General features: G+C 47.3%; 1 protein-coding gene across 1 annotated transcript; it reads right to left on the bottom strand.

The window, feature by feature from the left end:
* On the bottom strand, positions 1 to 8,525 carry sall3b (spalt-like transcription factor 3b). The gene is made up of 4 exons (XM_068747200.1): positions 8,414 to 8,525; positions 2,303 to 5,158; positions 1,893 to 2,212; positions 1 to 387 (listed from the first exon to the last, which is right to left on the bottom strand). The coding sequence occupies exons 1-4, from the start codon at positions 8,523 to 8,525 to the stop codon at positions 1 to 3; spliced, it is 3,675 nt and encodes a 1,224-aa protein (XP_068603301.1).
* Positions 8,526 to 12,561: the final 4,036 nt, after the last annotated feature.

Raw genomic sequence — 12,561 nt, 5'->3', positions numbered from 1 at the left:
TCAATTAATTCCAATTTCTTTGCCGTCATCAATCAGCATAGAAAAGTGCCTATGAGCTCCCAGGTCCATCTTGCTCCGACTGGCTACTGGGCTTCCTGTGGTGCTGAGTCTGTCCATGCCTGCAGCCAGAGGGTGTAGCTGAGAGATGCCTCTGTTCTGAATCACCGAGATCTCGTTGTTCTTCGTGGCCAGGTTGTTAGCGATGGCCGTCGCGTAGCGGCTCCAAAACGCAGGGTCGACATTCATCGCTCGGGCTGCCAGGTCCTTCTGCAACATCGCTCCAAACTTCACGGCTTCTCCGCCGAGCAGCGCCATTGGGTTCTCCACCGACAGCCGCCGGCCTCTTCTGGCTGGGGCGTTGTTCCACATGTGAGTTCCCATATGCACCTGATGTGAAAGATGAGATCGATTTAGTGGCTGTTTTTATTTCATTATAAAACACGTTGAAACCCGGGTCGGGTCTCCCCAACCTTTATAACGATAGGTTTACTGTAAATGAAAGACCGGATGAGAAATAAAGACAAAGAGGCATTTCACGGGCATCTGAGGCCAGGCACATTCAGAGCAGAAATGAAAGCCAACCCAGTGTCAGGCTCTCTGTCACGTACAAGATGCCTTTGATGCTGTCCAAACACACTTTTCAAAAGCTAAAATTGATGTTGAATCCCGAGAAAACAAAATTCACGATGCTTATACTAACTCAAATACAAAGTCTCCGAACCTGCCATCGATTGCTTTATTTCAGGGTCGAGTCCGTATCTGGGATTCTTCATTGATGAAGCTGAAGCTCGGCTTTGATTTTAGGAATAAATCCTGTTTTTCCTTTGATGCTAAAAGCAAACTTGTTGCTGCTGTTGTGTATACGCATGCACCTTGTAAAAGTCTACCACGGAGCATTGCGGTTCATCACAAATCTTCAGGCCCTAAATCATCATTGCTCCGTCTGCTCACCCTGGACTGGTACGTCCTTATTTATAAGGCCATTCTTAACTCTTTCAGTGCCATTAACGTATAAAGACGTTTCTTTATAACCCAAACATTCACTGCCAACCCTGACATTGAAATCTGCCTCTCTTCAACGGCCAATAACCCCGGAACGGAAGATGGTAGGAACACAGTTTTTTATTACTGATGAAAGAAGAGACTTTGATCTCTCGTTTGATATGTTCGGTGTTTACTTATAGTCATAGTAAAGAATATTCTGCGAGGATTGGAAAATCGGCAACATGGGCGAAAGCGTAAAGCAGTGAGCATAAAGCTGAGCTGAAAATGGCTGGCACTGAAAGAGTTAACTTGCTTATTCATGTGAAAAGTGTTGGAAGCTGTTGTCTTCGCTCAGTGACCCGTTCAGGAACCTGAATTTTGCTGTCTTGAAATGGGGGAAAAGGGCTTTCAGGTACGCTGCTCCTGCAGCTTGGAATTTGCAGCAGGAGGGTTTTGGGTCTGGGGGGGGGGGGCTGATCTCAGTGAATCTGAGACTGAAGGTGTTGGAGGAAGATGCATCCGGCTGTAAATGCTCTGATGAACCTTCTGCTGTGTTTGTAATTGTTGGGCTGTCTTGGCCGGACACTCTTGTAAAGGAGATTTTTAATCTCAATGAGGTTCTTTTCTTGGTAATAAAATGTAAATAAAAATAAAATACAAAAACAATTAATTAGCAATATTTGAATTGCATTATTATATATTATATTACTCCTATTATAATACATTATTCCAATTGTATTTACTGGATTTAAGCCTCTCCGAGTCGCTGATTTCTTGTTTTTGTAACGGCTTTGACCCGTCCGTTGGTCAAAACTGGACACATCAATTGAAATTGAAATGGTTTGCCTCCTCATCGACTGTTACGAGATTCCTGACAGCACATCAAAGGGGAAACATCCTCGGTTTACCTTCAGATTCCCTTTCGTGGTGAATGCTCTGCCACAGATGGTGCAGACGAACGGCTTCTCCCCGGTGTGGGTGCGCTCATGGATCTGCAGGGCGCTGCCCGAGGAGAAGTTCTTCCCACAGACGTTGCAGTTGTGCTGCTTCGGTGTGCGCCGCGGGGGAACGGCGCTGGGGAGGGAGTTCGTCCCAACCGATGCACAAGCCTGAGGGCTGAACGGCGGCTGCTGCACTTCCGACGGGCCGTTCGCTTGATGGTGACCCTTCACTTCAGTCTTTATCGCGCCGGACGGCGTGCTAGTAGCCGGGCTGGGAACGTTCTGGCCTACGGCTGAAAGGAAATCACAGAGATGAACATTCCGGCGTTACAATATGACATGTATGTGTGGCTAACAGAAACTCCAGGTGAAGGCACCTCTTTCCTGGCCCGGCAGGAATGACGCGTAAGGATTCTCTTCCTTCACACATAGCTTATCAGCCCGCATTCCTCTCAGCTCCTGGGCCGCCGGGGCAGAGACGGGAGAATCGGGTTGCTCGCTCTTCACTGAGGCTGCAAGCGGCACCTGTGGCCTGTCGTCCCTCCGTGACGGTCTGCCCATCGTGCCCCGGCCGTGAACGGGAGATGCTGGGGCACAAGGCGAACAGGATGACTCGGACGCATTGGGGCTGCAACTCTCTGATGAGCAGCGTTGGGCGGCGTTGAAACCGTTGGTCAGGGGCTTCACACCCGGGGCGTGGTTCAGGCCGGCAACGGAGCCGGATAGCACTTGGTCGTCCAGAGCGGCCGCACTTGAAACGACTGCAGGGGACGTGGGAGCGGCGTATCGAGCGAGGAGCGGCGCTTTAGCAGGATCTGTATTTTCCTCTTTCTCACGATCCTCCTCCATCGAAACGTCGTCGGTGAGTTCATTACTGTCGCTGCTCAGACTGTCACAGTTCCGCTCGTCGACAGCCATCCGGCTGTCCGTCTCCCGCATCCCGTCCAGCAGCGCCGCGTCTGGAACCGGCCCCACCATGTGCATGCGGATGTGCTGCTGCAAGATGACGGCGTTGGTGAACCGCTCGTGGCAAAGGGGACACGAGTGTTGCACCGGCACAGGCGGCCGTTCTCTGTGAACGCCGACGTGGGCCTTCAAGTTGCCTTTGGTGGTGAACGCCCTGCCGCACACTTTACACCTGTAGGGCCGCTCCCCGGTGTGAATGCGCTGGTGCATCTTCAGCGCGCTCTGACAGCTCAGGACTCGGTGGCACAGCGTGCACTGGTTAGGGTCCGTGATCTTTTTGTCAATGCTCTCCACCAGCTGCTGGAGCTTTGAGGTTTCAGATGTTTGCATAGAGTCCAGGAAGTCCCCGGTTGGAAACCCAGTTTCACCCGAGCTCAGCAGGAGGGGTGGAGAGTCGGAAAAGGGGGATGCAGAGGCGGTGGTTTCAGGCGTCCGAGTCAAAGATGGGATTCTACTACTGGTCGCTTCTGTTCCTGGGTTGGCTCTCAGACCTAGGGAGCAGTTTTGGGGTATGTGTAACCCCTCGGGTTTGTTTAATGCTCCCGTCCATAGATTCGACCGCGGAGACTCTGACACTGGAGAGAAATGGACCTCGCTGCCTCTGCGGTTGGGCGACAAAGACCCGCAATCGAAAGGAGCTGGATGGCAGGAAGATTTAACAGATGGCGTCACACTTACAGGCTCATTTGAGCCCCCGACACTGGCGTCGCTGGAGGACAGCGGAAGAGCCATGGTGGCAGCGACAGTTGCTACGACAGGTTTGCTATCCAGCCACGAGGAGACTGGTTTTTCCGGAGGGATCGACATTCCATAGGGAATCCCAGAATTTGTTGGTAGGTTGTCTAGATATTCTGGCACCGGGTAGGGGTTCATCTGAACATGCGGGTACTTGTCTTTGTGCCGCTGGAAGTGCACCTTCAAGTTGCCTTTCGTGGAGAAGCGGTTGCCGCAGATGTTGCATTTGAAGGGCCGCTCTCCCGTGTGGGAGCGCAGGTGAATCTGCAGCGCGCTGTCGCTGCCAAACACTTTGGCACAGAACCGGCACTTGTGCTTAAAGAAGGGCTCCTCTGGGCTGGGCTTGGGCTCAAACAAAGACACGTGGGACAGCGTCCCTCGCCTGTGCTTCATCAGGGCCGCAAGGGGGTCGAGCGCATTGGCTGTGGCGGCGATGCTCGCCAAAGGATTGGGGAAGATGACAGTGCTGGGGGGGCTCTGAGGTAGAAATGGGAGGCAGTTCTGCCCCAGGGAGAGGGGGCTGGGGGAGTTCAGTGTCTGAGAGTGTGAGCTTGGGTAACGGGGCAGCAGCGCGGCCCCCGTCTCGTCACACAGCGGCCCGTGGCTGCCGCCGCCACCGCCGCTGTAAAGAGTAGGGCTTGGATCCTCTGAAGGAGCTGAGGTACGTGTTACGTCTCTAAATGTGGACTGACCGCATATCGTCTGTGAGGGGGGGCTTTGTGACCTCTGAAGAAAAGAGGACAGAGAAACGGCTGCCTGTCCGTTGACAGCCGAGGGCATCGTCCCCGACAGCGGCAGAACGGAAGGCGGCATGATGGCCTGAGGCGGGAATGGGCTAGACGTCTGAGACGGGGCTCCTGAGACTGGATTCAGCGCCGTCTGCACCGGCTGCCTGTTCATGACGGCCACCTGGCTGCAGATCTGCTCGATGAGCTGCAGTTGGTGGACCTGTTGCTTCTGCAGCGCCAGCAGATGCTCCAGGATCACAGGGATGGCTGCCGAAGCGGCCTTCCCTCCGGCGCCGCGGCTGCTGATCCCCTGGGAGAACTGGGCCACAGCCACCCGCGTGCTGTGAAGGATCTCCAGCGTTACATTTGTGTTCGGCATGCTGTAGATACCGGCAGACACGTAGGACCCGTCTGAATCCGGAGGATGCGGATTGGAGGATGAGATGCATTTGTCTTCTGGCCATTGCTCGAGCTCCATGGCTTCATCTCGCTCAGCGCCTTCTTCTAAATGATCCAGACTGTCGTTGTCCGTCACCAGCGTCTCTCCCAAGTCAAAGCCAGCGCCCGTGGACTCCGCCGCGGACAAATCACTGAATGCCACGCTCGGAACCGGAGAGGGTCCGACAGGCATCCGCTCATTGTCCTTCACTATCAGTACCAAGGGGTCCTCAGTGCAGCCCTTCTGATGTCCACTCAGTTCAGTCCACGTGATGAACTCAGCACAACATTTGTCACAGACGTGCGTTTCCTCCGGGCTGTGGCCGCCGGCCACGGCCTCCTCTCTCTCCATAGCCTCCGCAATGCCTGAAAACACACACACACACACACACACAGAGAAAAGAGATTAAGAAGGTAGCATTGATTATTTATTGGTTTGGTGTCTGGTTCATTTCTCCACATGTAGCAGTCCGTCCATCTTTCCAAACTCTTCAAGACAAATGAACCTAAAATTCCACAAGAGATCCTGAAATGTCCAACGATAATAGAGACGTCAGGCAGAATAAATGGTGACGTGAGGGACGATTAAAGAACCATTGAGATTGCCAGTACAAATATATATATATATGATATATTGTAATGTAAAAAAAAACATGACGTAAATATACTTTTTTCTGGCAATGAAGCTGCTTAAGAAAAACCCAAAGGCTCTCTGAGGTCTACATTTTAACAACAAATATTATTCACTTTTTAGAAAGACAAGTTTTCACAGCTATTTTAATTTTTTACAGCTGTTAAAATTACTAGTCCAGTGCTAAATCGCCGTTTTCAATTCCACATTCAATTGTAAAATTCAGCATAAAGATGATAATAATAATAACATATAATAATAATAATAATAATACTGTGGCTTTAAAGTCGTGGAAAAAGGTTTTAAACTCACACCCCCTTGTTTTTAGATGTTAATAATTCTTCCAAAGCATCAACACAGTTCAATAAAATCATCCGACCTCTCATTTGTGCGTTCAGACAGGTCATGAAATTCCATACAGTGTATGGATTTTCTGTGGATTCACACAATTCAGCGATGAGTCTCATCTCTACGAAAAGAAAAGACCTAAAGTTGAGTCAGACAGTGGGAAGAGCGCTGGCAGCGTCTTCTACCACTGAGGTGTGTTTATCTATTTATTCACACGTTCACATCCGGCACACTAAACACAAGGAGCCTGCCACGTGTTGAACGCTGCTTGTTGTAACACTCGCTTTGCTCAAATTCTATTAAAGAGCATTTATTTTTGTTTCTCTGAGGAAAACAGCTGTTACTGATTGTAATTTTCTTTTTTCTATTTATTACCATGAATCTCTAAATTATAGACAAAGCCAATAAATAAAAATCTGAATAAACTGGAGAAAATGGATACGAGAATGTTTAAGGTTCTAAATTACGATTTTAGACTCAGAATCACTGCTGGTGTTCGGGCTTCGGTCCATAAACAGGCAGCAATAACAGATGGAAAGTTTGGGAGAATCAATACTAAATTATTTTTATGTACAGTCGGGCTTTCCAGGACCAAGTTGGGGTTTTCTAATAATGAACAAAAGCAGATTTTTTTTATTTGTTTGCAATCTGACAATTTTTACTGTTTATGATTTTTTTTTTGTCACAATATCATGAATTGTATAAGATCAGTGTGTGTTTGGGGGGTGGGTCTACATGTGTTGCACCACTTGTTCTGAAACGCAGTAAATGACATAGACCCATTTAACATCCTTGTTCGTGTATTGCCGCTCTATTTCACCCCCGGTAAGAATGAGCATGCTAATGATAATCTCAGACATCCGGCATTACAGTTCTGCAGCATACTATGGTACTCCACATGTGCAGACACACAGTTTGTTAACACGCTGCAGTCTGTGGCTTCGGCTCGCCTCATGCACATCTGAGATGAAAAAAGCAGATTTTCACACAGCCGAGTGGCGAAAACCTCTGTAAAAGTCCAACTCGCCAGTAAATGATCAGTGGCTGGGCCCACTAGGTGGGTGGTCTGAAGATCACCATGGCGATTCAGCAAACACAGGCATGGAAACACATCCACTGCTTTAGGTCAGGAGTTTACCTCCAGGAAAAACAAAGAAGAGATCAGCTTTGATTTAAAGCTCTGAACGTATTCCCAGATATAATAACACACAGATAGAGATTTGTTTTTAAATGTCACCCCTCGCTCAATCCATATCATTGGGGGGGGGGGGCAGAAAACAGATTTACGTCTGCTTCACGCCAGGGGCTTGGAGGAAAATAATGAAGCTGCGAGCTGAAAAGCAAACAGACTCAGCCAGCGATAGCTTCTGGCCGTGTGACCTCTGGGCCCGCAGAGGTCGATGGTTCAGATGCACTAATTGTATTATGATGCGCGACATGCGGAGCACTTGCCCCTTTAGGATGAAGCTGACAAAGGTTAAGTCAGCGAGCTCGATCAAAGCCCACCTCCGAGTGAACGCATCGCTGTGGAAGGGCCTCGTCTTCTTCACCTCTCCACAGCCACAAATAACAAATAACAATAAACACAACAACAAAGTGGGAAGACCTGCAGCACGCGCTTTGCAGAGGCAAGTTGGGTTTATTGATGAAAAAAATAAATAGATAGCGTAATACAATATGAATCATGTTAAATTAATTCACCTCGAGCCCGGTGGGAGTTAAATCCAGGATTTTACGTTGAAATTTTAGCATTGCGGATTAAAATATGTTTAAATTCAGTCCATTTTGGATAAACACGTCCAATAGTTTAAAGGTTGCATTTTTCATGAATTGTTCTGAGTTAGATTCCAATGACAGCCAGGCTTTTCCTGCACACTTATCCGCAATAAAATGTTATTGTTTAATGAAATATGAAAACATCAGAAATTATGTTTTAGGCTTCTGGTGTTACATAACAGCTTACAAATAACGTGTAGAAGGACGATCATCGTCCAGTAATTATTTTATACACTCCAGGGAAAACCTTCATGTGCTCAGACTAATGTTGAAATCCATTTAGCCTGATCTGTTTTGTTTTTCCACATTATTTATTATTATTATCATTATTGCAATTTGAGTAAATACTTGTAAAATATGACAATTTGTTTGCGGTTTCGGGTACCTTTGATTTTCCGATCATTTTCTCCTGATGAATGGCGTAAATGTTAATCTCTGAAGTTTATAATAGATGGCAGGAAGGCCTCCAGCCGAACTTAAGCTGTAGAAACACGTCAGAGACGAACGGCAGCCGTGTCTGCGCTAAAAGGCGGATTTAAAAGCTGACATGAAATCAAACACGAAAACAGCTTTGATTTGGCGTCACCGCTTCCTGGCATTCCCAATTCAAAAAGAGTTTCTGAAGAAAAATATCAATGATTAATAATTTATTTAAAAACCGATTCAAAACTTTTATCATCATTTATCGTGGTTGTCTCAAAAAACGTGTTAATTATTTTCCAGACTAACACGTTTTCGAATGACTTTAAAATCAGGAAATAATAATAATAATAATAAAATAAAGATAGAGTTTGCACGATAAAGACATTCAGCCAGCAAGCCCGGGCTCGGTGCTCCCGGTGCTCCCGGTGCTCCCGGACACCTACCGTTGTTGCAGCGGGGTCCGCTCCGTGCCCGTGTCCGTGCCCGTGTCCGTGTCCGTGGCGCGTCCACCTCTGACCTCAGGTGTTGCGGTTTGCTCTGCTTGCGGCGGGACATGTTGGTCTCTCTCTGCGACGCGTCGCTTCCTTGCGCCAACTCATCCACGAGCAGCGGATGAGACTCTCCGGAGGGAGCGGCGTCGGTGGAATACGCGCACGGCCGGCATGCCCGCGCGCAGATCGCGCATGTCAGTGTAATTGTGACGGATAATACTTAAACGACTCTTGCTGCACTTCGGTGGGTGATTGGCTCCATTCCAGGCAGATATGGAAATGAGGGACCCGGGGGGGGGGGGGTAATAATAATTAGAACACTTCCTGTCCAGTGTTCGCCCAACTTTTACGCACAGCTCCCAGCTGCTGCGTCATGGTAAAGTTCAACCTCAACTGCTGTGAGCATCTTCAGATTGAACTTGGTGACGAAAAAAAAAAAAAAAAAAAAAAAGAGCTGCACATCGGGCTGGTTTCAGATCGAGCTGGGGGGGGGGGGGGGGGGGGTCAGATGGGAGTCCCGATCGAATCTCTCCCCTCACGCAGACCTAACATCGGCATCACAGGTAATCCTTCCGCGTCCCGACGCGACGCGCTGAATGCGTAAAGACCGAAAACCTCTGGATCCGGGTCAGGCCTTTAGGTCCGAGCTCCAGCTGGTGGCTGAGACTCCCTGGCTTCTCCCGGGCACCGGCGCGCTCCTTGCTGCCTCCGCCTCCGGCCCATCCAGACACCGTTCAGCCGCCTGCGATAGGCTGCTGCCTGCAGGAGACCACGGGAGGTGTTCGAGTCCCTTCTTCGGTTGATGCGACCTCCCACTGCTCGGCGCCATTGTAGAGTCTGAAAAAACGTCTCTATGTTGGAAATCAAAACTTATGGAGTGACGGCCGGTGAGCCATCGGAGCCCCCCCCCAGATGAAGTGTGAAAAGGAGATGGTGTTGAAAGGAAAGCAGAACTTCACTCTTTGAGTTCCACAGCCTTCATCCACATCTCTTATTTATCACTATAGAGTAATAGAAATAGAATCAAATCAGCTTGGGTATTATCGATTGATGCTCTCCGTCCACATAATATAAGTCATCCAAAACTGAGGAAAGAATGAGGGATACTTCACTAAATCCCTCTCTCTTAGGTGTTGTCCAAAAACATGTAATTATGTGGCATTAAAAGACATTAAAAGCTCAGGGAGGAGAATCAGCTGTTGATAGTGCTACACAACAGCCCGGTATTGATCGGCATGGCTTCTGTTCCCCTGCTATGGGGAGATAAGGAGGACCCACTCCTGCTGGAATATAATTTCTTCTGACCTATCAGGTTTCTGCAGACTTTATGATGAATAGCCAGAGTGGCCAAGAGCCCTTATCTGGAAACTCAACGCCTCCTTGATTCATTATTGATTCTCTGTAACCAGCGACGGCGCACAAAATCAAACTAGCAACTACTTGAACATGATCTCGTGGCGCTGCTTGCGCTCACAGCCTGGAGAGCCCCTTGAATTATTGTGCTAATTTGTTGGGGGAAACAAATGTGTTTGTGCGAGCAACTGGATTTGAACACAGTGAATCATATTCAGTAATAAATTACTCTTTAAAAAAAAATATGAAATGACGGCAAACCTTTTTTTGTAAAACACAAACACAAATGGGGTTTCAAAAAACGTTGTCAATGGCACTCAAAGAGTTAAGTGCCATTAAATGACAGGGATTATGCTTTAGTTCACTGCGGGCTGTTTTAAAAATAAAGTCAGCACACAAGCGGGAAAAAATAGGAGTTGTAAAACAAAAACCAAAATGACTTGATTCACTTCTGAAAACACTTTTTTAATTGTATGACTTACTGAAACTCAGTTACGGTTAAAGATGCATCGAGTCAGAGCAAATATAGTTGACCCACGTCCGATTGGGACATATTGGCGCCAAAGATTTATACTGTCTGTCTGAAATTGAGTCTGTAGAATGAAAGAGGCCAGTTTTCCATACAAAGATTACAATATAGTCTGTGAATTACTGCAAAGCCGCATGCAAACGCAGATACAAGCAGTGTCCTGTCAGCCGGAGCCCCGCTGAGGAGTGAAGCGAGCGGCCACAGACGGAGATGTGGGAAGCTAATGCCCCCCCCCCGACATTCAGCTACGGGAAAAATGCTAAGCTGCGCTGAGCTACGTCAGCCTGAAAGACCTAACCAGTGTTCACTGAAGGTCTCTCAACATCTGCACGACACGTAAAGGGAAGGACAGCCAGGAATTCTTTTTTTGTTTTTTTTAATGCCGACTTGGGTCCGGCCACGTTTCCTACACTCGCCAATCGCAGCCAATCACAAACGTCCCAGAGATGCAGTTGATTTGATGCATCGTGCACCTTACAACACAAACATTGTCAGACAAGGGCGGCACAGAGCTTCAAAATAAAGTGAAGGGATATTTGGATCCACGTTCAAATATCCCTTCAGTGCTACAAACGCATGGTGGCAATGTGAGGTGAAAGCATCACATGACGAGACTGCACGGCCTTCTTCCTGCTATGATTTGGTTTTCAATGGGAGCAACTGGACCGTAACACATCTTTAGTTGGAAATATATTTACCCTGGTGGCTCCAGGGTGACAGTCTGTTTGCCCCCCCTCCACATGCTGCAGAATAGCGCTAAAAGAATTACATTCACTCCGGCTGTTTCCTCATACAATCACACAAAAGGATTTTTTTTTTCTTGAAAATGATCATGAATCACAGACCAGATCGATACGCTGGGCCCTGCCTGCTTTGGGCCTGATAACACCAATCAATACAGGGTATTTGGATTTTAATTAATACATGACAGTGCCCCAGCCCTGAAACAGTAAAGTATGACCTCAGTCTCTTCTGAAATACCGCCCCCCCCATTAGCCCCCCCCATTAGCATGTGGCAAACACCACATGCTAATGTGTAAGTTATTACAATAAGGTTATATTTTTAACAGAAACAATAATTATAGATAGGTATGATTTAATATAATTTGAAAAGCTGTCATAAATTAAACGTCTTGTCATTAGACTTTGAGCGGAAGCACTGTGGACGTACAAGAAGAACATTTGGTAGTGAGTGGAAATCAGGACCACCCACTTAGAGCTGGGGTCTGCTCTGAGGTTTCTGCCTGTTAAAAGACAACTTTTCCCCGAGTTTGGTCATTGAGGAATGTTGGGGTGTGTGTAAAACAGGATATGGTCTAGACCTGAACTATTTTGCTCATTGTAAATAAAAGTAACTTGACTTGAAAACAGCATAAACCAGAACGGCTGTCAGTAGAGTTCATCATATGTGACGGGTGACCAATAAGCAGAGCTGCCTTGCTTTTTAGGCTGCTAAAGGAAGTTCACCGAGTACAAATACAAGCTTGTGATCAGCTCTCGGTCATTATTCATATCTTATCTGATTACTCGTCAATATCACCATTGTAAATTATGCGTACGTTTTTAAAGAAAGAAAGAAAAAATCCTGGATCTGCCCATGTCTGAATAGTTTTTGTGTAGTAAATATTAGTAAGAATTCCTGTATTCTCATTGTGGGTTTCACATTTAGATTAATGGGTCCTTTCCCAGCTGCTGTACAGTCCCACAAACAAACAAACAAACAAATGGAAATGAGCGAAAACAAGCCTGGAACTGCCAAGATGCTAATTAGCGTGACACAAAGTGGAGCTAAGTTGAGTAGGAATGTCATTAGGATATGGTTCTAAACCACTGAAAACGTTCAATGCACCATAAGAAATGCCAATATATAAAGTCATAGTGAATAAATTAGGACAGATAACTGAATGTGGTTAGGATAACCGTTTAAGAGCAGATTCTGATTTTTTTTAATCTTAAATGTTGAAATAAGATGATTGAAAATATATATAAATAAGGGACATCCTGCATCTGTTTGCAGTTGGACAATTTTGTACCAATATTTGAGGGGCCAGACTGAAAAGCCCAACCGGCCCTACGTGGTCCGCGGTCCACCGCTCCCCTGCACCGCTCTAGAGAGACCAGGAGCAGTTAAAGCTGATCAGATTTGCTCCCTCGCCATATCGAAAAGCTTCAGTCAGCAGTTATTGGAGCTGAATGGGGAGCAGGTCCTTCATCCCAA

Source organism: Brachionichthys hirsutus, chromosome 13, assembly GCF_040956055.1.
Source record: "Brachionichthys hirsutus isolate HB-005 chromosome 13, CSIRO-AGI_Bhir_v1, whole genome shotgun sequence".
Lineage (NCBI taxonomy): Eukaryota > Metazoa > Chordata > Actinopteri > Lophiiformes > Brachionichthyidae > Brachionichthys > Brachionichthys hirsutus.
Note: the sequence above shows the minus strand (reverse complement) of the source record. Positions and strands in the feature narration are given on the sequence as shown.

What these genes read in the sequence shown, in the direction of transcription:
- sall3b (XM_068747200.1), bottom strand. Translation starts at nt 8,525, where the DNA reads ATGTCCCGCCGCAAGCAGAGCAAACCGCAACACCTGAGGTCAGAGGTG. An exon ending in CCTGCCGGGCCAGGAAAGAG is followed by an intron (nt 2,213 to 2,302) that starts GTGCCTTCACCT and finishes TTTCAGCCGTAG; the next exon opens with GCCAGAACGTTCCCAGCCCG. An exon ending in CCACGAAAGGGAATCTGAAG is followed by an intron (nt 388 to 1,892) that starts GTAAACCGAGGA and finishes CTTTCACATCAG; the next exon opens with GTGCATATGGGAACTCACAT.